At 41.5% G+C, this 24,757-nt stretch overlaps 1 protein-coding gene across 5 annotated transcripts in view; it reads left to right on the forward strand.

Annotated features, from left to right (window-relative positions):
- HECW2 (HECT, C2 and WW domain containing E3 ubiquitin protein ligase 2) overlaps nucleotides 1–24,757 on the forward strand; it is a 336,842-nt gene that overhangs the window by 294,694 nt on the left and 17,391 nt on the right. For 4 of the 5 annotated variants that reach the window (XM_072961560.1, XM_072961561.1, XM_072961563.1 and 1 more), the window contains 9 exons: nucleotides 1,543–1,663; nucleotides 3,114–3,227; nucleotides 13,130–13,282; nucleotides 15,000–15,098; nucleotides 18,481–18,610; nucleotides 19,619–19,765; nucleotides 20,401–20,515; nucleotides 23,330–23,415; nucleotides 24,429–24,541. In XM_072961560.1, coding sequence (XP_072817661.1) covers nucleotides 1,543–1,663; nucleotides 3,114–3,227; nucleotides 13,130–13,282; nucleotides 15,000–15,098; nucleotides 18,481–18,610; nucleotides 19,619–19,765; nucleotides 20,401–20,515; nucleotides 23,330–23,415; nucleotides 24,429–24,541 — 1,078 coding nt within the window. Of the gene's footprint in view, nucleotides 1–1,542; nucleotides 1,664–3,113; nucleotides 3,228–13,129; nucleotides 13,283–14,999; nucleotides 15,099–18,480; nucleotides 18,611–19,618; nucleotides 19,766–20,400; nucleotides 20,516–21,566; nucleotides 21,842–23,329; nucleotides 23,416–24,428; nucleotides 24,542–24,757 lie in introns of those variants that run through there. The other variant, XM_072961562.1, reaches the window with a different exon arrangement.

Genomic DNA, 24,757 nt, shown 5'->3' on the forward strand with positions numbered 1-24,757 from the left:
GTTACTGTTACTTTTCTATAACACTGATCTCAGATACATTTACTGTTACTTTTCTGTAACACTGATCTCAGATACATTTACTGTTACTTTTCTATAAACTGATCTCGAATGCATTGTCCCTAAGTGGCTGTGGCACAGTAGACACACAAGCTTCATCTAATGGAGCAGCTGCCCTCTGTAGCCAGGAAAATGCAAGCCAGTTATTGTAAGAATTCCCAAATAATTTTCTAGAGAAAATTTGGATTTTTTTTTTTTTACTTGAAATCTGGTTTTTCGATGTTGGCCATTAGTCTAAAAGCTTTCAAAACATTTTGTGGCAAACAAAATAGATCAGTAGAGCTGTATACAGCCTCAGGGTTATAGTTTTGTTCCTCTGCTTAATAATTTGTCTACCATCTAGTTTAGGACTTACTTATTCTCCAGTTGTTTGATTTGTTTTATTTCTGTCTTCCCAACCAAGACATCCACTTCCAGCCACCCCACCTTCTTCATTTCAAGCATCTGTTTCTGAACCAGCACAGTATTAGGAATGAATAATTGTCACTCAGTTGAGTCATTCATTAAAGAAATATTTAGTGGTATGTAATGCACAAGGCTTCACAATTTTTGTTTTCTAATTTCTTTCATTGAGTGACTTCATCTCATTCAATGAAATCATTCAGAGTGATTTCATTATGAAATGTTTAGTGGAAATATCCAGCGTTTTTGTCCCGGTTCTGTCTGATTCGCATATTCATCATCCTTTTTGTATCCTGGCTGGTTGGTTAGTCAGCTTGTGACACAAAGCCAGATTTTTCTATGGAAAGAGGAACAAACAATGTTACTTTTACTAATTTTATTAATGATATTTGGAATGACATATAAAACATCTTTATGTAATCTGTAGATAATCACAGTACCTGGCATGTATTAAGAATGCAACAAAGAGCAGGATTACTTGCTGTGTGCAACCAGGAACCGTGTGCCATCTGCAGCTATGTCTAAATTCTGTTTTTCTATCAAGAGTATGCTACCCTGCAATATGAAATGTATGTAATTATATGTCTACAATATTTCTTATAGTGCATATCTGAAAGAAGATTTTGTAGGGTTTTTCCACCAAGTATTAAAGCTCAGTGCTCTTGCTTTGTGCACCACATACTTTCACACTGTAACTTCCTGTCTGATTGCCATGATACCATCTCAGCAGCAAGCAAAGATATTCCACCCTGAGCAGTAACCATTAGACGTGAGTAACTCTGACTCATATTAGTTTGGACTGAAAAAGGGAACATATTTGACTAACACATGGACACCATTGTAACTCTTTGGACGAGATTATTCTTATCAACCAAAAGGCGACAAGGAAGACATCTTAAGGTCCTGATTAACCTCTGTTAATAGCCTTCAAATTGGAGAGATGAAAAGTGCGGGAAAAAGTATTGCCTCATCTTGCTTGTTAACTGTGGTCTCAGCCCCAAGATAGTATTTTTTCAAGGTGATGTGATGAACATGAGATCGTTACACAAATCCACACTCTCCTCTCTTTGTGATTTGCTGTAGGTACTCAGCGTGCCAATGCCCGGGCTCCAGCCCCTTACAAGCGAGACTTTGAAGCCAAACTAAGGAACTTTTACAGGAAGTTAGAGACTAAAGGATATGGACAAGGCCCAGGGAAATTAAAGTAAGTCAAAGTGATACAAACCACAGGATTTGTAGATGGTAAAAGGACGGGATGCAGTTGGGAAAGTAGGAAATTGTGATTTGGGATGGCCAGCCTTTGTTTTAGTCAGCATAATTATTCTGGCATGTGTAAATTACCGGGCCATCTAAAACATATTTCTTGAATTAAGCATGATTACACTTAAAATGTTAAACAGGAAAGAGACAACCACGTTTCATGTAAAAACATAGACAGAATTAAAAGCTGATTTATTTTTCTCTCCTGAAAAGTACCTCTTTGTTGGCTTACAGCTTGTTCATTAGCTATGCGGCCATCACAGTGTCCTGGGTGGCACACCACTGTCTCCTGGGCTGACCTGAGTGCAGGCCTACCGCTCTGTTTCCTTCTGTGAAATAAGCTTCACTTGTCCAGTGGACTATGTCATGAATGTTGTTCCTGCCTTTCTTTGTCCTCCTCCCTTGGAATGGGGAAATTGAAACATCATCATGTTGTTTGGCATAGAATTATCTGAATTTCCTACTTACCCATACTCCCTTCAACCCTGCTTCCACCTGTCCCATGTCACCACTGGACATCACTATGCCCCTCAAGAGAGGAGAGGAGGGAGGGTCTGCAGGCAGCACCATGAATGATCCAGGTGCCTGAGAGCAACTCCCAGCCCAGCAATGCCATGGCTCACTGCCCCTCACGCAGGGCTTGCTCGATTAAACTCACAGGTTCCCCTTTCATCACCCTCAAAAAACATCAGCCTTCCCCAAACGCCATACCTCTCTGAGCTTCAGTTGTGATGGTCTTGTTGTACCATCTCCCTTTCCATTGCTATTTGCAATAAGAGCCAGTTGATACCTGTTTAAGGATAATTTTAATTATCATTGTCACAGAGTAGATCAGTCAGCCACAAGTCACATTCATTTGTATCTGTCACTGAGGGAATCTCAAGATTCACTTACTTTAAACTAAGTACAACAGTGCATGCCTCTGCTCTGGAGGACGCTGAGGATTTCCATGCCCTCTTTGTTCTCACAGCCATCTCTCTGGGCACTTAGGAACTGAAGTCCTGGCCTAGGTGCATTCAGGCTTAAAACGTCACCTCATGGGGTTGCTCTTCCTGTACTAAACAAAAATGGGAGGTGTTTTCTATGTGTTGTTTTATAATCATTTTCCTCCTGGGAAAAACTGATTTGCTGGCTCAGGAAGGACTCTTACGTCGTTTTCACAGGTCTTAGGTGGGGCGCTCTGTTGACCAATGATTCTCTGATGTCACTTTTGCTAATGCTGTTATGACTTCAGGACCGATGGGCGCTTCATCGCAGACAGCCACGACCGCAAGTCACTCCACTTTTGGCCTCGTTAGTTACGGTCCATGGCAATCACGTGGCAAGTGCCCGGTTCTGGCAAGAGAAGGATTAGGAAATAATCCGTGTCTTTCAAATTGTCTCTTTACGGACAGGTTAATTATCCGAAGAGATCACTTACTCGAAGATGCTTTCAATCAGATTATGGGCTATTCCAGAAAAGACCTGCAGAGAAATAAGCTGTATGTCACGTTCGTCGGGGAGGAAGGGTGAGTGGCTCGGAGAAGTCGCCTGCGCAGCACCGGCTGCTGTGGCTGGGGCAGCGGCTGTTTGCCCGCAGGCGTCAGCTGTGGCTGCCCGAGGCAGGAAGTTCTCCTGGCAGGAAGTGCTGTTCTCTTACACTGCAACCTCTCGGCTTCCTCTGGTTTTTAAATCACTTGACAGAGAAATTCTTTCATTAAAAACTCATCACTACATATCATTTTTGGGAGCAGAAGCTGGTTGGGTTTCCTCTTTCTGGAACTCTTTCTTTTAAAGGGAAAAAGTGGCCTTTGAGGGAACAAACAAGGAATTGCATTGTAATGACTGGGCTCCTGTTTTCCGCCCTGGGGTGCACGTCAGTCGTGCTCCACCTGTTCAATAAGCTCAGTTTCAGAATCACGATTTAGAAACTAGCGTTCTCCAGAGAGGAGCGGGGGAGGGGGAGGGGCGAAATAGGTGGAGGGGATTAAGGGGTGCAGATTTCCATAATTCCTTGTAAAATAAGTGTCACAAGATGTAACGTAAAGCATGGGGCATATAGTCAGTCATACTGTAACAACTTTGTATGCTGACACAGTGGTGACTAGACATACAGTGGTGGTCATCTCATAATGTATAAAGATACGGAGTCACTGTGTTGAACACCTGAGACTAATGTAATATTGTAAGCCAATAAAAAAGAGATCGAGGAAAAGAAAAAGAGGGAGGAAGAAAAGGATCCTCTTGTTCTGGCAGGAAACCTTTCCAGCAATAGCTCTTGGGCTTTGGTTCTTATGTCTCTGTCCTCACTTTTTCTCTCCCTTTGGGACGGCAGCACATCTACCAAAATAACTACCTGCCATAAACATCTCCAACCTTCTGTGACTCTTCCGTGAGTGTGCTCACACAGAGAAGGATTAGGAAATGAGGGAGTGCAGACTCCTACACTGTGTTTCTTGCCTCCAAGTAGGCATAGCAGTGGTTCTGTGACCCTTCAGAAAATGACGGCTCTCATTTCTCCCACACCCCTTCCTCTCTTCTCATCCCAGGCGTAGGTTTGGAGTCTCAGCCTCTTGTTTGTAGCCCAGACGTTCCTGGAGTGAACTTTAAAATGCCACGTGATTGCCTGCACTCTGGCTGTCTGGTCCTTAGCTCTCTGTCTCCTGTCAACTTGGATCATCTTAAGGCTGCCCCTCTCAGGCTTTCCCCCGAATAAGGGATATTAGATTAGGGTGTCATAGTAATAATAGTTAACTGAGTCAATCATTTGGTATGTGGTTGATGAAACAGAGGTTCCAAAGTAAAAAATAATTTGGACTTGCTAACAGAACTAGATAGTTGCAAAACTGAGATTCAAAATTAGGCCTTTTGTCTTTCATCCAGGATTCTCAGACCTACACTGGGATGTAGGCAAAACTCCTGAACTCTGATCTGTCTGAATTTCTTTCCTACCCACAGATCTTTTTGTTATTCCAGCTAGTGACCTGTAACTTCTCTTATCACATATACTGTTGTATAGTCTCCCAGCTGTGACCAGATTAAAGTAAAATATTATATGGGAGAACAGTATAATGTAACAGAGTTTGGGAAGCTTGCCTGAGACTCGAGCCTTTATTGCTGACATGCCTTAATGGACTTGTGGCTTTTGTTCGTTGACTTAAAGATGCAGGTGCACAATTGAAAATGAAGGCAAATGTTTTTAGCCTCATCACAGGTATGCATGGGATTCCAAGCATTTCCTTCCATAACCAGTCTGGTTTGGATGAGAATGCTTTTCCTCCCCTAGAACTCCAGCTGACGTCCCTGTTGGGCCACAGTTTGCGGAGATCGTAGACATGTAGGCAAGAGTCTTGGGAAGCCCTGGGACTTAGGTATGACTAGAACAGATGCTTATCATGCTTGATCATGCTTAGACAGTCTCCCCATGGTCTGAACTGACATCCGTTCCTGGGAGGAGGCCCAGGCAGAGTGAGGCTTGATACCTCTGTATCTGATGGCCACTCATGTCCAAATGTTTCCTGCCTCCATTACCTGTCTTCTTCCTGGAACTCCAGAAGGAAAATAAGGGGGAGGATATTCTGAGGTGTGACCTCAGCCCTCAGGGACAATCTCTTAATCAGGCCCCTCTGCCTATGGCTTACTGAAGCTGAAATAAGGCCCGATAATTTCTGGTCTCATGGCTTTATCATGTCAGTATCATCCATATAGATTATTAGCTAGAGACTATTTTGCTGTTAAGGCATTAAAAATACACAATGCTGTTTGAAAGGTTAACAAAGTATATATACTGAAAAAAATAGAAACTGTAAAACAGCATAGAATTAAGAAGTTATTTTAGCCTTTGCCATCTTCTTACATTAAAATTAAAGTTCATAACATTTCTTTCTGGATTATAATCAGGGTCCAAAATGAAAAGCGACCTAGAATTTTCTGTGGAACTGTAACATGGAGCTGGAGTTTTCTGTTACTTTCTTGTCTTTGTTAATTCTAATGCCCTCAAAATGTGCCATTTTGTAAGTTCTTCTGGTCGGGGGCTAGTCATAGGTATTTAAAAACATACACACGTAATGCCCAGATCTTGGCATTCTTCAATAAAAGGGACCAGGGCTCCTTGGAGAGATGGCTGACTCTAGGACTGGGCAGGAATACACGGGACAGGGCCTGGAGCTCTTGTGCCAGGAAGCACAGAAGAGCTCAGACAGCCCGCGGTGATGTTGAAGGGACACAATCACCAACTGAAAGAGCCCCCAGAGGTCAACGCTGGAATAAGCTGAGCAAGGAAATAAAGCAGTTTGGATCAGAACCCCAAAGTATAAAATAAATATCCATAGAGGTATAAATGCACAGTTGAATAAATAAGGAGAATAAACCAATCTCCTGTGCAGAAGATTTACAAAAATTCTGAACAGTTCCCTGTTCCTTAACCGTGAGTTGTACATAGTGACTTTCCTCCAAATAGTGCAGTATGAAAAGAAAGAGGGGGAAGAGAAGTAAATCTGTAGTGGAGAAGCCTGACAGACATGTAACCAGGTGATCAAGGCTAAATTCGACAGTGAAATGTTGTGTTGATGGTACGTCCCCTTGACATGATGTGTTGAGAATGACACTTTACTCTCTTCCTCCCCAAAACACGTAACACAGGAGGAAAACATTAGATGAATCCAAACTGAGGGACATTCTCTAAGATATCAGTGCTACTTAAAACTGTCAAGGTCATCAAAAACCGGAAGAGTCTGAGAAACTGTCACAGCCAAGATGAGCCTACGGACACCTGGCAATTAAATGTCATGTGGCATCCCGAAGGGGATCCTGGAACAGAAAAGGGACATTAGGTCAAAACAAAAGAAATCTGAATAAAGTATGGGCTTTAGTTAATACTGTAACAATACTGGTTCATGGATTGTAACAAAAGTACTATACTAATGTAAGATTTCCTCAGAGGGGAACTGGGTGTGAGGTATACAGGAATTCTCCCTATGATCTTTCAACTTTCCTGTAAATCCAAAGCTATTCTAAAGTAAAACATTTATTAAAAGGAAATATAGTGGCAGAATTTGGGGAGATTTAGAAAATGCTTCCCTGAGCAACTTTTCTTATTTCTTTGTTGTCTGATAAGTGGTTGCCACCAGGGTAATTTTTGGTTTATGCATACTTCCTTTTACACTTGAGGTCAGTAGAGAAATAAGAATGTAGATACAGTTAATTCGGTGGAAAGTCCAAAGCAGTAGAGAGATTGGTATGTATAGAGTATTATTTTGTGTTGCTAAGGTCAACTTTGCTATCTATCAGGGAATACTACTTTGCAATTCTTATCGATACCATCTCACTGATTGTATTTTTGACCTGTCGTAATCAGGGTCTTTATTTTATACTAGATTAGTGAAGGCATAAAGAGAAAGGGATTTATTTTTAAGAGTAATGCATTTGCCTGCACTCCAAAAAGGTGGTAATTAGCAGATTCACCCAGAGACTTCAGCTCCACTTTTAAGATGTTTCTTTGCAGAAGTCTTAAAATATGATATTTAGCTTGTTCCTGAAATGGAAGAGCTGAGCCAAGAGAAATGATGGGAAATTTTATAGTCATAAATTTATAAGATGACTACAAATTCCATGTGAGGTAGGACTAACCCCAGAATATTAGAGATGCCTGTATTCTGTGAAAAAACATAAAAATAATTCTGGAGCCTATTAATGTAAATATATTAGTTGACAACTAATTATTATATCTTGCTAAAATAATGCTTCATGTTATGCTTGGCTTTTTATGAAAAGTAGACAGTTTCTAAGCAAACCACTCTGATTTAATTTGGTCAGAGTGGGAGGTTTGGTTCTAGTCATTAAAATTTCCACCCAACTTAATCTGGTTATCTGCTCTTGCAGAGTGGGAGATGGGAGGTCAGCAGTGGTGGAGTGGCTGGAAACTGAATCATTCTGACTGAATGTGGCGGGAAATTGCATACTCTGCTCGCCTCTCTGTCTGCTTCGAAGTTGCTTCTTTAGGAAGGGAGCCAGTGGAGAGCCACATATTCTCCAGTGTATTACTTTCTTCTGAATTAAAAGTCCTAGCAGCTAAAGCTGCTATGGTGTCAAAAGTTAGCCAGGTAGACACTTGTGTTCTGATAGGGCATCTTGGGCCATTTACTTTTTTTTTTTAATTGAAGTATAGTTGATTCACAATATTGTGTTAGCTTCAGGTGTACCTTCGTTTCTTAGTACCCAAAACAAGTAAGGAAATAATGGCCTGGATAAGGAGAGGATGTTTACACTGTGATTGCCTCGCCTCTTTTTTTTTTCCTGTCCACAGCCAACTCTATAAAAGGCCCCTTTCTTTAGGAAAGAATGAGTTCATTGTATGTAAGGTGCCATCTATGTGACATCAGTCATCTGTCTTGCAAAGCCACCCTTGGACTAGGGAGGGGACATGTGCAAACAGTTTTATTTTGGGGGTTTAAAAACAGGCGATCTCTTCCTGAGATATTTCTCCTTAAATGAGCAAATGAAAGCAGCTAGGGAGGATGAGATCTGAAAGGTTTTTTTGGGTCAGAGGCTTATGAAATAACCAGCAGCTCTTACATCTGATTGGTTGAGAAGTTGTTTGGGGTCCTGGGCTTGGCCATTTATTCCTCAGAAATGTGTAAAGCTTCAAGTTAAATTTTATGGTGTTGCTTGTCTTCTTCTAAAAAGGGACATTTGCAGGATAACCTTAATGACCCAAACCATACTGAAAAGGGTGCTTTTGTGTCCAGGCTCTGGCTGGGTATCACCAAGTAAAACTTTGTCGTATTAAGTGCTCACAGAATTCCTTACTCACCCGCCGGGCCTTCTTCAGTGGCTCAAGAACCCGTGCCTCACTGCTATAAACATCTGAGGGTGAATGGGAAGGTGTGCAGACTATGTGTGCCTGGACTGATAAGAGAGCAAGGCTTTCTGTCTGCCAGAAAACTTTCAGGAAATGGTAGTATGACTTTCCAGTGCCATCACCTGCTTTCAGTTTATAGTTTATTGCCTTTCAAATACTTGGTTTTAGGCCATTTTTAGCTGAAAATAAAGAACAGGGGGATAAAATTACTTATTTTAGCAAATATGGGATGCTATTAGCAACTTGGGTGGTGTCAGCCCAGCAACAGGATGGTGTTTAAAATGCCTTATCAGCACTTCACGGGGCTCAAGATGACATTGCCACCCCAAAGACATCTGTGCTTATTCTGAAATGCCCTCAGATGCAGCTGTTGTGTGGCTGCACACCCGTTGTCCGGAGTTTCTGTATTTCTGTGCCAAGCCTTTAGCTGGGGAACCAACCTAACTGGCAAAACAGGAATGTAACAAATGATCCCTGTGATATGAGTCATATTAACTATTTATATGGAAGAGGTTGCTAAGACATTACAGGAAGCCCAGGCATGAGGTACCCTGCTGGGACACGTCTTATTAAATTAGATCGACATCTGTAACTTGTAATTGACAACCTGCTCTCATATATGCAGTTCTGAATTTCAGGTGATAGTCAAATTGAACTTTTAAAACTGTCTTGGCCTTAGAGTGGCTCCATCAGGGCTGCTAGAGTTAAAAAACACAGCAGATACAAGCTGACCAGTTGAGGAAGACACATTTTCTTCCTAGAGGAACTGTTAGCTTTGTTCTCTCTTAGGGGGGAAAAAAAGAGTTTTACTTTGCAACTTAACAATTGAACATTTGCTGGGGGACATTCATTTAATTTTTAGCAAGATTCAGCTATTATCATAAAAAAAAAGAAACAATCAGCAAGGTCCATGTTTGTTGTTTTAACAGACTTTACCACAGTAGAAAATAGTAGACTTGGAAAAGGCAAGGGCCAAGCTTTCCAAGCATAATTCACTTGAGCTGTTTCTGACAATGCTTGCAAATGGAATTTTCTGTTAAGGATTGGCATAACGTATTAATACATTTGAATCAATATACCACCTAGAGGCAAACTTGTGCAAAATTATTCACTCTACTAGTTGTCAAATAACGATGTAAATGTTGTTGATCTTGAGAGCGTATCAGGCAGCTCCACTCAGTGACTCAGCAGTGTAAACTGAGCCCATACCGTGTATCAGGCTAAGGACTTGGGATATAAAAATGAGAAAGACATGTCCCCTGCCCTCAGTAGGGTTACAGTCTAGATGTGTGTATGGGCGAGGCAGGCACACAGGCAGTCATAATACACTCTGGGAAGGACAGTATTATTAAAATACTGAGAGTTGAAGCTCAGAGTCAACCTGCTATTTCTAACTAAATGCCACCATTTAATTTTAAGCAGCTCAGACCTCAATTTACTTAAATCAGTTGTCTGAAGAAAACTGACTCATAAAGTATTTGGCTCATATTTCGGCTGTCTGTGATCCTTATCATCCCGTGCCTTGATTGTGTCTGAAGGCCCCTGCCGCGCGGGACCCTGCAGACCAGGGCTCGCTTGCCATTAGTGCTTAGAAGTTGTGACTGTGCCTGGAGGCTGCATACACCCTAGGATATTGGCATCATCGTAGGCTTCCCTGCAGTGATCTTCACTAGAGAGGATTTAGAATAAGCCAGGTATTTGAATAAGATAGCATTTTTCACCTACTTTCTTCTGTAACGGGAGTTTGCAAACTTTTTCTGTAAAGTGCCAGATAGTAAATATTTCAGGCTTGGCAGGCCGTACATTCCTGTTGCACATCCTCAACCCTACCATTGTAGCAGGAAAGCAGCTCCAGACATCACATAAACAAATGGGCGTGACTACATTCCAATAAAACTTTATTTACAAAGACAGGGGGTGGGCCAGCTTTGGCCCTAGGGCCATAGTTTGCTGACCTTTGCTCTGTAAGCAACACTGTTTTTCGTCTGGATGAATATTTAAAATTCACTGAAGGGTGGGCTGTAAGGAGTAAACCTGGGGCGAGGAAACCTGTGGCAAGGCCTGGATCTTCCACTGCAGCTTTTATTTGATGCAAGTTAGTGATTTCCTTCAGCCTCCGTCTTCTCCTCAGTGAAATGAGGGGATAGACAAAATGACTTCTCAGATGCCTTTGGCTGGCATTCTCTGTTTCCTGAAAGACACAGAGGTCTGCTGAGGAAATTCCCCATTGATAGGAAATTTAGAGAGATGTTTTGCATCCACAGGGACCCAGGTTGTCTGGAATCAAGGACTAAGGCTCACAAAGTGAAATTTTCTAGGGCAAAGTATAACATCTAGCACTTGGGTGCTAGCTACATCGACCTGCAGACAGAATGGGAGAGTCTAGGTTAAAGGTGCAGCATAGGTGAAAGGTTTGGTCTGATGACTAGCTCATTATGAGTCAACTAAGTGACTGCCCCACAGGGCAGGGTGACTTTAAACTGCTTTAGTGGAGAAAAGCATCCAGGAAGAGAGGGCAAGAGCCCTTTCTAAGTTTTGTGCTGATGAGACCACACCTCGAGTGTTGTGATCAGTCTCAGACACCACCCCTTAGGTCAGACTTTGACACCTGGAGACTGTCCAGAGCAGAGGACAGCATGGCGAGGGACTTGCCTACCCTGCCGTTAAGAGGCAGTTAAAGAAGTGACAATGCTCAGGAGTGGGGAGGGGGCAGGAGGGGACAGAGGCCAGGGATATGGAAACTGCTGAGCTTAGAGTTCTTGGAGAAAATGACTTTTGAAAAAACGTCACATCTTTACCATCTAGATGAGTACCCGGAACGTAATAGGCACTCAGATATTTGCTTGAAGAAAGCCGCTAGGTATGTGAAGAATGTTCAAGTGGAAGAAGTATTCTCCTTGTTCTTGGTGGTGTCAGAGAGCAGAACTAGAACAGTGGAAGGAAGCCACCGGAAGCTGTCTTGGTCTCAGCACAAGGAGGGGGGCAGTCCACGTCACTGCACCCGGGAGGCAGCCGGATGCTGCTTTGGGAGCCCCCAGGGTAATCTGCGCATAGTCCCATGGCTCCTGGTGATCACCTGATAGCCACATGATATTCAGCTGCCCTGAGGGCAGTTCCGACGGTCACCTTAAGTGCTCTTTGGCCCTAAGAGTCTGCTGTGTTTGCATTTTTGTACACGTAGGTTTCTTGTCAGTCTGCACAAAGTGCAGTGTGGACTGGCGAGGTGTGAGGTGGTTGTAGCTGTCACACAGACTGGAACATTTTTTTTTGTTTTAATGTTTGTAAAGTGAGCATGTCATCATTTCATAAATGTTGTGTAAGACAAGGCTACATTGGAAAGCAAGAAATTCAAAGTATTAAATAAACAACAGTGTATGTATATTCAGATATGGTGAAACGAGAAAGCAGTCTGTGGATAGCTGCTCTAAGTAAACTCTACAGAACTCTCAACTAAGACGAATAAAGGCCCTTTCATTTTTCTCACTAGTCCTTCAGCTCCCTCTTCCACCTTTAATAGGATCCTTTTCTCTATCACACAGTCTCATCACTGCACAAAACTCAGATGATTTCATTTTTTATATATTAAAAAAAATACAATAATGTCCATGAAGGAAATTCCATAAGAAGAAAAAAATAGGATGAACAAAGGAAGTCTTATAAAATCCTTCCACCCCAACTTATCTGTTGCTTTCATTCCCCCTTTAGAATTTTTTCCTGTCTTTGAGCCCATGCGTAAACTTTCTATCATAGAGTAGTTGCACTTAGTATTTTTCATTTTAAATTGAGCATATCACATTGTTTTATTGCAAACCTCTCTTTTGACTCCTTTTTTTGCTCTCAGCATTGTTGGCCACTTGACATTCCTCAAACCTAACACACTCATTTCTCAGATTTTACTTTGACCCTGATGTCTTGGTAAGTAAAATGGAATTTGCACTGCAGTTCAGGTGCTGGAGTTTCAGCCTCCCCTCCGAATGCCTTCCTGAGAAAGCTTTAGACACCCTCATTTTTCCTGTCTATAATTTTCCCTGGGGTTTTATAATTTAAAGTTTTCCCTTAACCCCATCATTCCATTTTTTGCCTCTGATCTCCCTAGGAGGCCTTGTAACAACCTCCCATCAATTCACTAAGTCTCTCCCTTCCCCATTTAAAAGTGTTTCAGAAATCCACGAGGACTCCAGGTCCCATGGGTGTGGGTAGCTGATGTCCTCTTAAATAACGCATTCCCGTTGTGCTGCCTCTCCCCATAACCTGGCTCCAGGCATTTAAATTATTTACCTTTTAATGCATATTTATACAATCAGATTACTAGGATATAGCCTATTTCATCCATTATCTGCTGTGTAGCTTTAGTTTTGAATATGCTCCGTATACATGTCCATTATACTCTCCTGGGTCAAAACATGGATGAGATGAAGAATCATGATCATTCAGTTTGTTTTGGACAATCCTGGTGGTGAATAATTAGACTGGTAATGAGTGTTCTACATAGAAAGTTGAGGTCTGTAGAAAATGTGCCTGATAAATACAAAAAAATAATAACTGGTTGTTCTTTCTGTGGATGTTTTAAAGGCTGGATTACAGTGGACCTTCCAGAGAGTTTTTCTTCCTCGTATCCAGAGAACTCTTTAACCCGTACTATGGCTTATTTGAATATTCAGCCAATGACACATACACAGTACAAATAAGCCCCATGTCTGCCTTTGTAGACAATCACCATGAGTGGTAAGTATTTCTCCCTGGCACTTTTCTTAGCTGCTTTTCTGTGATATTAGTTTTTATGGGAACCCCCACTTTTTTTTTAAACAGTTTTTTCCTTGGAGAATATCAGATTTTCAGTTAAACATTTCATTTGACTCTTGTCGGTATTGTCAGATTTAATATACAGACAAGTCTCCGAGCTAGGAATAGACTATGTTCCATAAGGCCAATGTTAAGTGAGTCGAGTAGAATTCAAAAGGGTTTTCCCATTGAAAGGAAGCTGCAGACAAAGTCCCTGGCAAGACCCTAAATCCCTCCGTGCAGCTTTAGGCAACCCTGAGCTCTGGGGTGTGGGTGGGTAGGGGAAGGTCCTGACCCAGGGGCCAGGCGGCTTCTAGAGCAGCCTCTGGGGAAGTGGCTAACACTGAGGGAGGAGCAGAGCAGCTGGCCGCCCGGTCTAAGTATTGGTATTCCAGTGGGAGGGAGGGAGGGGTGACCCGGAGGAACTGATGGCAGAAGGGAACCCTGGCAGGCAGGCAGGAGTGTGGAGTCCCAGCAGCTGGCCACTTACCCTCATGACCACTTGAAGTTTTGTAGCCAGGAATTGCCCCTTTCCTAATTTTTCACACAAAATCAAGGAAAACTGGTGTAAGATTCCCATCTGGGAATTGTTTATTCTGAAAATCCCAAATTGCATTCTTTCCATTAACATTTTTTTTACATCCTTGCATTCATAGACTTGCAGTGTCTTCATAACCCCTGTTTGCTTGTTCCTGTTCATTTTCACTATAGCAACAACAACAACAACAACAAAACGCCCATGAGTAGGACTCATGGAAAAAATTTCTTCAAATCATGGGGTTAATATTTGTGGGTGGAGGGCATTAAGTTTTAGGACTTAGTCTTCAAGTGAACTTCCGTTTAACTATGATTTGGAGTCCTCCTAAATGTAGCTGTTGCAGTTATGCTAACAAAAGTGGAAATAAAGGAAAACAAAACTGCGAGACATCGATCTTAAAATGGTTGCCTAACACTAAGATTGCAGGTGGACAGTAGGAACCTCCGTGTGGATTTACACTTTTGGAAGGCATCAGACTTTCAAAGAGCTAGAAACTTGGACACTTGTGAAAAAGAAAATACATGCGCGTCTCAGCTGGCAGATCCAGTCATTTAGCAAAGATAAGTTTCCGAAGTGATTCAGAATAGGATTGATCACTGAAATTTTAGAGAACAGAATGTCGCAGGGGGAAACTCTGTCAAGTGTACACATGCATAATTCTTGGATGGTGATGGTCTCCTCCAGAGTGGGGTCTGAGAGAGAATGGGAACAGGAACTTTCTCACTCTGAGATTGAACTTCTCCCCAAAAGGGAATTGATCCTAGCTTTGCAGTAGAGAAATCTTGCTAATATTCATGCAAGCAAACCCTCAGGGGATATTTTCCCCACCACTGCTGGTCTCATTCTGTCATCATTTCTTAGAAGTGATTTGGGGAAATTTCACTGACATGCTAACAGGGAAATCACATTGGCCACACAGGTTGCTACAGGGTGGACGTTGCTGACATGGGGTGAAGGTAGAACAGTATCTCTCACAACATCAGAGTGAAACAGGTTGCCTCATAGGCAATTAATATTGGACAAACTCAGGTGGCTAGAGCTGGAAGGCATTCTAGAAAGCAGATACAACCATGCGGAATCTGCTCCATGACGTGTGAGCTGTCTCTTGCTTTTCCTTCACAGGTTCCGGTTCAGTGGTAGGATCCTTGGTCTTGCACTAATTCACCAGTATTTGCTGGATGCCTTCTTCACACGGCCCTTTTATAAGGCTCTTCTCAGAATGTAAGAGTATTTTTGTGGCTTGTATAATTAGCATGTTAAGAATGTAATATTTCCTTTATCAAAAAGGGTCTTTTGTCATTGTCAATTATCTGCTCACTGTCTCAAATTGGTTATTAGTAAACAATAGTGGGTTTAGATTATTAAAATGAATATGGTTTCAAATGCAATTACTGAGTTTTTTCTCTCTCTGAACCTTTATTCCTGTCTGACCTCCAAAGCCTTTGTTTTGCTTCAGCTCCAAACAATTTATTCTCATTTGTTGCAACACATGTTTCTTCAAAACAATTGTACTTCAAACACAGCACTGGGATTCCTGTGGTATTAATGCCGATTATTAATAGAATAGTTGTGGGTTAGTCTTGGTGACTCACAGGCCCCTGTCCTTTATAAGATGCATTTTACATTTTGCTTTATGCAAACTTTTGGCTGCTTATTCTTGGTTCAAATGTTCATTCTCTTTTGTTTCATTTGTTTGTCTGTTGGAGGTGGGCAGTCTCATATTTTTCTTGAGACCTCTTTATATGCAAGACAGTAATTTATGATGGCAGATGAAAACTTACCATTCACAGAACTTCTTCTTCGTTGTTATCACAATGGAAGATTGCGATGATTGTAAAATGTAAAGCAGACAGTTTCTCTCCTATAATCGGCAGTTATTTACAAGGCCGAACGGGAGAATGCGGCTGTCTGTGGGGGTAGCCGCTCACACTTGCAATGAGAAAACACAGAATGACTGCATGGTCCTGTCCAGCTCGTTCCCTAACCGAAGCCATGCATCTGCTATCTGTAAGATGGAGCCTAGACCTCAAATGAAAACAAAGTATTTCTAATGGGCTTTTAAAGAGGGTTAGTAGTAAGCATCTACCATCCTCCCTTTTCGGTTCTGGGCCAGTGGAGCCCTGGGCAACTGGGCACTGACCTTCTGCCTCTCTGGTTCTTCTTGGCCCATTTGCGTCTTCACATGTCATTGCCTTATTATTTCTCATCTTCCCATTTAAGCTTCCTGAGAGAGCAGTCTATATTGACTGCTGACATACCCTCAGCACACTTTAGCCTGGCTTTTTCCCCGCCAGTAACCTAGGGAAGCTTTTACTTTATTTTATTTTATTTTTAATTTTTAATTGAAATACAGTTGATTTATAATATTGTGTTAGTTTTAGGGAAGCTTTTAAAGAAGCTTTTCCGTTTTCATCTTAATGGACCATTCTGTTGCTTTCGCTTCTGTTGACGCTCCAACCCCCATCCATTTCTCTTGAGTCTTTCCATCACGACGTCCATGACACTGTCCTCTCCTGGTTCTCCTTTCACTTTTATGCCTCCTCAGTGGGCTTCTCCTCTGACTTGCCCTTAAACCTCGATGTTCCTGAAGCTTCCATTCTTCGCCCCTGCTTTTCTCTCTGTGTGCTCTCATGGGAAATCTCTACACCTGTCTCATGTCCTACTGACTCTCCAATCTGGATCCTAAGATTGGATCCCCCTTGAATTACGGGCTCAAGTGGTCAACACTGAAAGTTCCCTCCTGTATGTCTCACAGGCACCTCAAAAACCAACATGGTTAAAACTAAACTCATCAATTTCTCCTGACCTAATAATGTACCTTCTCCCCTGTGCCCGGTCATGGCTCATGGTGCAGACACTCTCAAGTCAACTCTGGTCAGAGACTGGGGGACACCCTCCCAACAGGGATGCTAAATACACAGTGCCCATTCTGCTCTTCCCCACCTCCCACTTCACCCCATTCCCATGGTATGGGTCACACATCATTTATGGTACTTTTTCCTGCTGAACTCGTTGTGGCCTCAAGAATTTTTCCAATTCATGGCCCTCAAGACTGCCACTTAATCAGAGTTGGCTTGTAACATGGGTTCATTGGCCACCCCTATTTTTGGTATGCTTCTTTGTACTGCCTAGGAAAGCCGTTGACTAAAGTCCACATTTGCCTCTTGGATAATTCTTAAATTCCTCTTCTCCTCTCCACCCTAATAGCTGTGCCCTCATTAAAGTCCTTATCTTATTTTGGCCAAATTACTATTGTGGACTATTAGTTGGGCTCCATCCTCTAATGATAACCACCCCTCTCCCCATTTTAAGTCACAGTGTGGCTTCCAGAGAAACAAATTCATACTTCCTGTCTGATCATGTCATTCCCTGTCCTGAAACCTTTCAGTACTCTGGATCACTGAGCTCCTTAGAAAGGCATTCAGGGCTTGCTCCCAGCTGCCTTCCCAGCCTCATTCTCTGGACTTGTGGTTAACTCTCTGGTGCTGCCGATATGCTCAGAATGTCTGTATACTCCATCCCTTTGTCCTTTGTTCAGGTTGTCATTTCTGCTCCCTTCTCTCTTTTTCCTCTTCTCCTCCTCTTCATCCATTCCCCTTCACCTCTCTGGCTTTTAAAAATCCTGCAGGTAGGCATCATCCAGGTCAAAGTAAATGTCCAGCATGTTTGTTATGGGAGCTCCTTTTATAGAACTTATGTTTTTTTAAATTAAAGTGTAACATATAAAAAAGATGTACGAATAAAAAGCTTTACCCACCTAGGCTATCCACTTATCATGTCATATTAACTTATCTATTTGTGTCCCTGTCTCTCCAACTAAACTATTAGCTCCTTGAGGGCTGTAACTATTTATCAAATAGCTATTAAGATGTTTGGCATTAGTTGATGCCTAATAAATGTTTAGACTGAACTAAACAAAAGGGTCTTTGAAATTGAGCTGATGGGAGGAAATTTCAAAACAACTAAAGCAAATCAATTGCTACCACCTTTATGCAACATATGATATTAACTCCACCTCATGCAGATCTCTTGGGAATGAAAAAAGAAGAGAGAAATATAGAAAACCATTATAATTGTAGAGAGATACTGTGGCTTTCAGTTTTCAGAATCATGGAAAGAGTAAGAACCATGAAGAAAAAGGGAGTGTATGTGAATGTGAATCACAGTATCTAGTCTTCGGGGTTGGGGAGGGGGAGCTAAGTTAAAGTAAAGCATAGAAACATACACAGAATTTCTAATTAGGAGAATGATATTTTAAGGTAGTATAACAAAGCCAAAGAACACTGAACCCAAGTTGTCTCCCGAGTTCCAGTTCTGACTCTGGCATTGACTGTGGGTGACTGTGCAAATGGCACCCACTCTGCCCCTCCAGTTCTGTGTCTGCAAAAGAAAGAACAAACTGAGTGATAAAATTTATACCAAATTTCTGAATTATTTCACTGGTTTGGTTACTGACTTTGACTAAGAAGAGTCCAGAAATCGTTGCCTATTTAGTTGGTCTTGTTCTTGTCATTGGCTCTTAGTTTCTTCCCTCATGACTCTGGGTTTTTGCTAATGGCCATGGCATGCCTATATGTTTGTTTCTCTCTGTTTGTCAACTTAGTCTGTGTGACCTGAGTGATCTAGAATACCTTGATGAAGAGTTCCACCAGAGCCTGCAGTGGATGAAAGACAATGACATCCACGACATCCTGGACCTCACATTCACTGTGAACGAAGAAGTCTTTGGGCAGGTCTGTATGTTTGAATAACTGGTGACTAAGTGTGGTAATTGAAGGCTATTGGTTGGAGAAGCATTAATTCGGTGGCTAAGATCAGATGCTTGTTTATTTCAGGCTGGTTGAGTGGTTTAAACCCAAGTTTATGTACAGTTACCATAATCTTGGTTACAAAGCTTATTCTAATACCAACTTCAGATTAAGATGTTTTGATTTACAAATTGTTACAACTATTTGAGTGTTGTAAACAATCTTCTTTTTATTCCAAACAAAATGTCCATATAACATAGTAGAATATGTCTGATCTAAAATACAACTTTTAAAAGTCCATGCTATTCCAGAATATTGAATTATTTAATTGGCTTTTGTACTTAACTCTGATTTATATTTAAGAACTGAAATGGATTTTGAAGCTGAGTGAAAGTAAACAATATTTTGCTGAAGGTCTGAAAATGTATTGTTTTTCCTCAAAGTTGGTAGAAGAGTTGGTTAAAAGACTTCTTACAGAAATTGTATACTAGTTCATGAGTAATATTCTTAGTTAGACATTAATATTTGGCCGGCCTCCTGAATTTCATGTTTTGGAAAAGAAGTTCTCAATTTAACATTCACTTGAATGTAACTCTGCTTCCTTAAAGTAAATCTTGACTTAGATACTGGCTTTCTATATGTAGTTGATTCTGAACCCTAAAGGAATTTGTGAAAATGCCTTTCTGTCAGTCAAATAACAGTGGGATGGAATCTGGAGCCAATTTGTTTCCATTTAAAAGACTTTTTTTTTTTAAATTAGGATTTAAAACTTAACTTTCAGCCTTGCAATAGATATATTTTTAAACACTGAGCTTTCAGGCATCAGCTCGGTGCCCAGTTTTCCCTGTGCATCGGTGTGTGCCTGGGGCTCTGTGCTAGTGCCTCAGCCCCTGCTCCCGGGAGGCGCCCAGCCAGGGCAGGGGCTCATTGGAAGCAATGGTCTGACAACATCGAGAGTATTGCATGATCAGTCCTTTTGTTTTTTGCTCTCAGATTACCGAACGAGAGTTAAAGCCAGGGGGTGCCAACATCCCAGTCACAGAGAAGAACAAGAAGGAGTACATCGAGAGGATGGTGAAGTGGAGGATTGAGAGGGGTGTCGTGCAGCAGACAGAGAGCCTTGTGCGTGGCTTCTATGAGGTAAAGAGGATGGGTTCGCAGTCTGACGTCAGTGTTACCTTGGCCCACCTCACGGTGCTTCATGTGTGTTCCCTACTCCCATTTCTCTTTTGCTGTATTTACTGTTGCTCTTTCAATTTAAACATTTCAGTATTTTTTTTCCCTATGTGTTTCAAGAAAAAAAAATATTGCCTTGTTACAAAAGATCATTGAAATTTAGTGACCTGAATTCAAATAGCATTTGACGATGTAATGACCATTAATAACATTGAAGTTACACATCTTACTCATGCTCAGATACAGGTCACCAGATCTCATGCCTGATAACGTGAAATGATCATATCTGACGGTCAGGAGTTGTTACAAGCCTTCCATGTGACTTCTTCTGTAGGAGCATTCATTCTTTTCCAAAAGAGGAAAAACAAACTGAATTAATCAGTGGTCAATTATTTAAAAAAAAATTTCTGTTGAAAATCTCATCAACCTTGTACTAAAAATATATTTGTAGAGAGCTTTACCAGTTTTAAAGTGCCTACACAGACTATGCCCCTGGTGTTCCCAGCACTCCTTGTGCCCTCCTTTTCTGATGAGGCTTAATTATAGCTGGAGCTTCTCCAGGTTCTTAAGCTGTGTCCTGTATTCTTTTCATTCCCCAGGTGGTGGATGCCAGGCTGGTATCTGTTTTTGATGCAAGAGAGCTGGAACTGGTCATCGCAGGCACTGCCGAAATAGACCTAAGCGATTGGAGAAACAACACAGAATACAGAGGAGGTGAGATTTGATTTATGGATGGATGGCTGGACTTTAAGTTTCAGATTAAAGTGAGGCAAATGGTTGGGCCTGCGGGTCTGGATCCAGGACGGGCAAAGGCACTTGCCTTTTAATCGTAGGTCTGATTCAGTCTCCTTTGAGACCTTGGGCAAGGTACATTCTCTTCCTTTCCTAGTTACCTCATCTATCAAGTGGAAGGAGGACTGTTTACGCACCATCTGAGCATGTCATAACACTTAATTGTTGGTGAAGAAATGTGACCATAGGAACACTAATTAATTGTTTTATGATGTTGTTGGTGAAGCACCAGGGAGCTCATATCCAGCTGGTCAAACTCCACCTAGTCTACCTTCATTGTAAACCTGGAAGAGGCACACCCATTGGGCTTCCTAATGAGCAAACACAGTTTTTCTCCATTTCACTTGAATTACTTACCAGTTGTAATTCACAATTGAAACACATGAATAGAATAAGATATGGCTCTCAAATTTCGCGTTTATTGAACAAACCCTTCACCATTCAAGCATTAAGTTCACCTGAAAAGGAAACTGCTGTAAGATTAGTTTAAAAACCACATTATACGACCAAATGGGGGGCTTTAGAACTGGCATTTCAATAGATCACTACAAATCTTCAATTAGTGTTTGGCCTCGAAGCCACTGAAGTTTGGTTGCTGAGTAAGTACGCTGTGAAGGAGACCTGCTGCTAACCCAGAGTTAGGTTTTATCCAATAATTAGAAGCACAGAAAGAATACCTTCTCTGGAATTTTTTGCAGCATTATAAAGTCTTCAGAAAGTCATGACAAATGACAGTTGCTTTTTGTTGTCAGTTTTATTTTGTAACTCAGAATGTAAGAAGTTAGCAGTAGCTCTGAATTTGGAGAGTGAGGAATACAAACTTTGAGTCACTGAATTAATCACTTAGCAGAAAAAAAGTGAGAACTGAGTGGGTCTCCAGTTATCTGTAAATTGAAACGGATTTTTAAAAAGAAATTTAAAAAGTTAGGAGTAAAAAAATACCTTAACATTGGCTCAATTGCTTTTGCTGTAGCCTCTGCTTGGCTATTCCCGCTCATCACTGTTTCCCAGGGCTGGTCCAGCTCGCCCGTGTTCTCTGAAGGGCAGGATTAAACGGCGGTTTCCCTCGCTGCTGTTTCTGAAGTCCCGTCACTGTGCGAAGTCTTTTCCAATTGGCCCCGTGTATAATCTGCCTGTGGCCTTGGCTGTTGTAATTCTGTTAACCAAACTATTTTCACTAACTAGAGCAGTTTCTCCAACATGCTGCATAACTTACATCTTACCCTAAGTATCATCAGCTCATTCCCTGCCCCTAGGAGATCCTAATAGCAACACCACTGATCAAATCAGCCATTTTTGTATTTGCACGGTATAGACTTTGATTCCCTCTGTATGACCAACAAGTACCTGTTTCTATGGTTACTATCAGTCTTATCAGATGAAATCCTTGGGAGGAGAGTGCTGGGGGAGGGGGCAGGAAAAGGGCGAGATGCCAGCTGCCGCGTTTGTGACCCCAGCTAGCTGGCATTGAATGAAGGGGTGGCTGTGCTGCCACTCGCCATATGTTCACAAGGCAGCTGTCTGCAGAGAAGATGGTGAGGTACGTTCACTCCTCCTCCTCCTCCAGACAGCAAAGGAGATGCATGAAAGAGCTGATTCAAAAAGTCGAAAACGTTAAAGCTATTAAGAGCCAATGCACTTATTTTATGGATGAGAAAACCATTTGCGCAGCACCTAATAGCTCCTCTTTGCCAAAGACAGGACAAGGAGCCTGTGCATCCATGTCCAGTCTAGTTGTATTTGCCCTTCACTTGGATCCCTTTCTTCTCCAAAGGGCACTCAGCGTCACTGATCAAGTGGTAAACAGTAAGGCAAGATTCTCCCCAAATCCCACAACCATTGAAACATGCGAGGAACAATTCGAAGTCAAATGCTTTCTACTCACCTTTTATTTTGGACTTAACTGCTGCTGACTCAGAATTAGAGTAGCCTTATACACATTGAATATGTCAACTAATTGATTTGAATCACTAATTGTACTTTAATCTTCCTTTGTTAGCCTTCTCTCTGAACTTAATTATCTCCACGGAAGGGTCTGAAATCCACAGCTACTACCTTAACCCACCTGTGGCACTTCTGACATTTGATTAAATTCTACTATAATATGGAATAAAAGTAACATTTAGGCTGATGATTATTTGGAACTTATTAGTTGAAGGAATTAAAGTAATGAAATTACTTTTCCATTTTTGTTAATAAAAAGTAATTTTATTTTAAAATATGAACATTATATATGGTCTTAAAATAGTTTGCAATTATGTATTTATTTGTATAATTATTTTATTTATGTGTCTCTCCTGTACCAGAAGCTCTGTGGGGGTCTGTTTTTTTTTTTTTTTCCATTCTACCCCCATGCTTAATACAGTTCTTGTCATAGTGGTACTTGAAAATTATTTCTGAAATGAATGACCAAAAGGTTAAGCATTTCCAGTAACAGCGATTACATTTTTTAGAAATGATATGGTTAAAATAACTCATTTGTTGTTCTCGCCACTAGTTTAATTTAGTGACCACTAAATGGAAACAGAGCTTTCTTGGTTTCATTTAGTGTTTTGTTTGACTTTTGACATTTATATGATTGTTACAGTGTTCTTCCTTGGTCTTAAATTAAAAATAACTTTTAACGAATCCAAGATGATGATTTATGTCTGGGTGTCTTTTGTTAACGTGTCAGTTTCATGGTGACTTAAGATAGAAAACTCAAAGTAGTATGGGCTTTCATGATTGATTTGACAGGTTATCATGACAATCATATTGTAATTCGGTGGTTCTGGGCTGCAGTGGAAAGATTCAACAATGAACAACGACTAAGATTGTTACAGGTAAGATGCCATTAGTTAATTTTTTAATGCATTAATACAATCATTCTTGGAATTGCATATCTTTAATAACTGCTCAATATCCTCAGTAAATGCATCCCATCTTTATCTGCATGTCTGGGATACACTGTTTTCAGACTCTTCTGATTGCATGGTTCTGTGGCTCCATCACTATGCAGAACATCCCAAACCAAGTCCAAGCATGACAATTAGAGTTGTGAGGAAGTGCCAACTCCAGGTCAGCAATCCCAGGAACAGCCTCTGCCTTCCGGGCAGTTTGATCCCTTCAGCAAGAGGTCCCTGGGCACTCTGCAGGCCAGCATCCCGGGCAACAGGAAAAGATAATCTTCAGTCCCTTAAGAAGTGACCCAGTTCCTTGATAAAGGGTCCTTTCTTTTCTTCCGTCTGACTTTCCACAGACTTGAGATAGCTGTGAAGTTTAAGAACTCTGGGAAAACTGACTCGTTATTTTCTTGTGGTGGTTATAGTTATACAGGGCAATTGCTGGTTGGTTGCAGCTAAAGAAGTATCAGACACGCGGAAGCCTTTTGGGTACTTAGGCAGAGCCTTGCAAGTACACGCAGTCTTAGCTACTTTGAATCACAGATCTGGTTCTCACATTCTTGTTTTTCATTCACCTTAAGTTGGTCAGGGACTGATGCTAAGTAGACTTACGTTAACTGATATACCCACTTTATTAATCTACAAGGGAAAGTATACCTGATTTAAGTTCCTGAGCTAGCCAGCTGTTCAGGAGGCTGTACCTTCTGCAGACCCTCCACATCGCCTTTCCCTTTGTAATGCACTGTCCTTCCTTGGTGACCTCTGGCTCTTTGTCGGAATTTTCATGCTATGGTCACCCTGTGCCTGTGAAGTTCTGTCTTCTGAGCTTTCCCACCGGTGAGCGGCATGCTGCCCTACTCCAGGACCTCCTTCTGCCCGTGAATGATGCCAGGCCTCTCCTGCCAATTGGACTCTTGGCTTCACCTTCTCCTTCTCTTTTCTGGGGTTGATAGTTTGTTACGGGCACGTCCAGCATTCCCTACGAAGGATTTGCTTCCCTCCGAGGGAGTAACGGCCCAAGAAGATTCTGCGTGGAGAAATGGGGGAAAATCACCGCTCTTCCCAGGTAAAGTGGAAAACATTTCTTTCTTTATTGCTACCACAGTGTTCTCGATGGTGGGGGTGGGGAGAGGCCTTTAACTTGTGCATATATTGATTTATTACCGTTTTTTTATGTTGAAAGTTTGGGAGAGTGGAAAAAGCTTTTAGAATGAATTTATCTTGGATTATCTTTCTAAACGAAGGGAAAAAAAAGATCTTCCTGGTTATACTTAAAATACAC

The sequence above is a fragment of the Vicugna pacos genome, chromosome 5 (genome assembly GCF_048564905.1).
Source record: "Vicugna pacos chromosome 5, VicPac4, whole genome shotgun sequence".
Lineage (NCBI taxonomy): Eukaryota > Metazoa > Chordata > Mammalia > Artiodactyla > Camelidae > Vicugna > Vicugna pacos.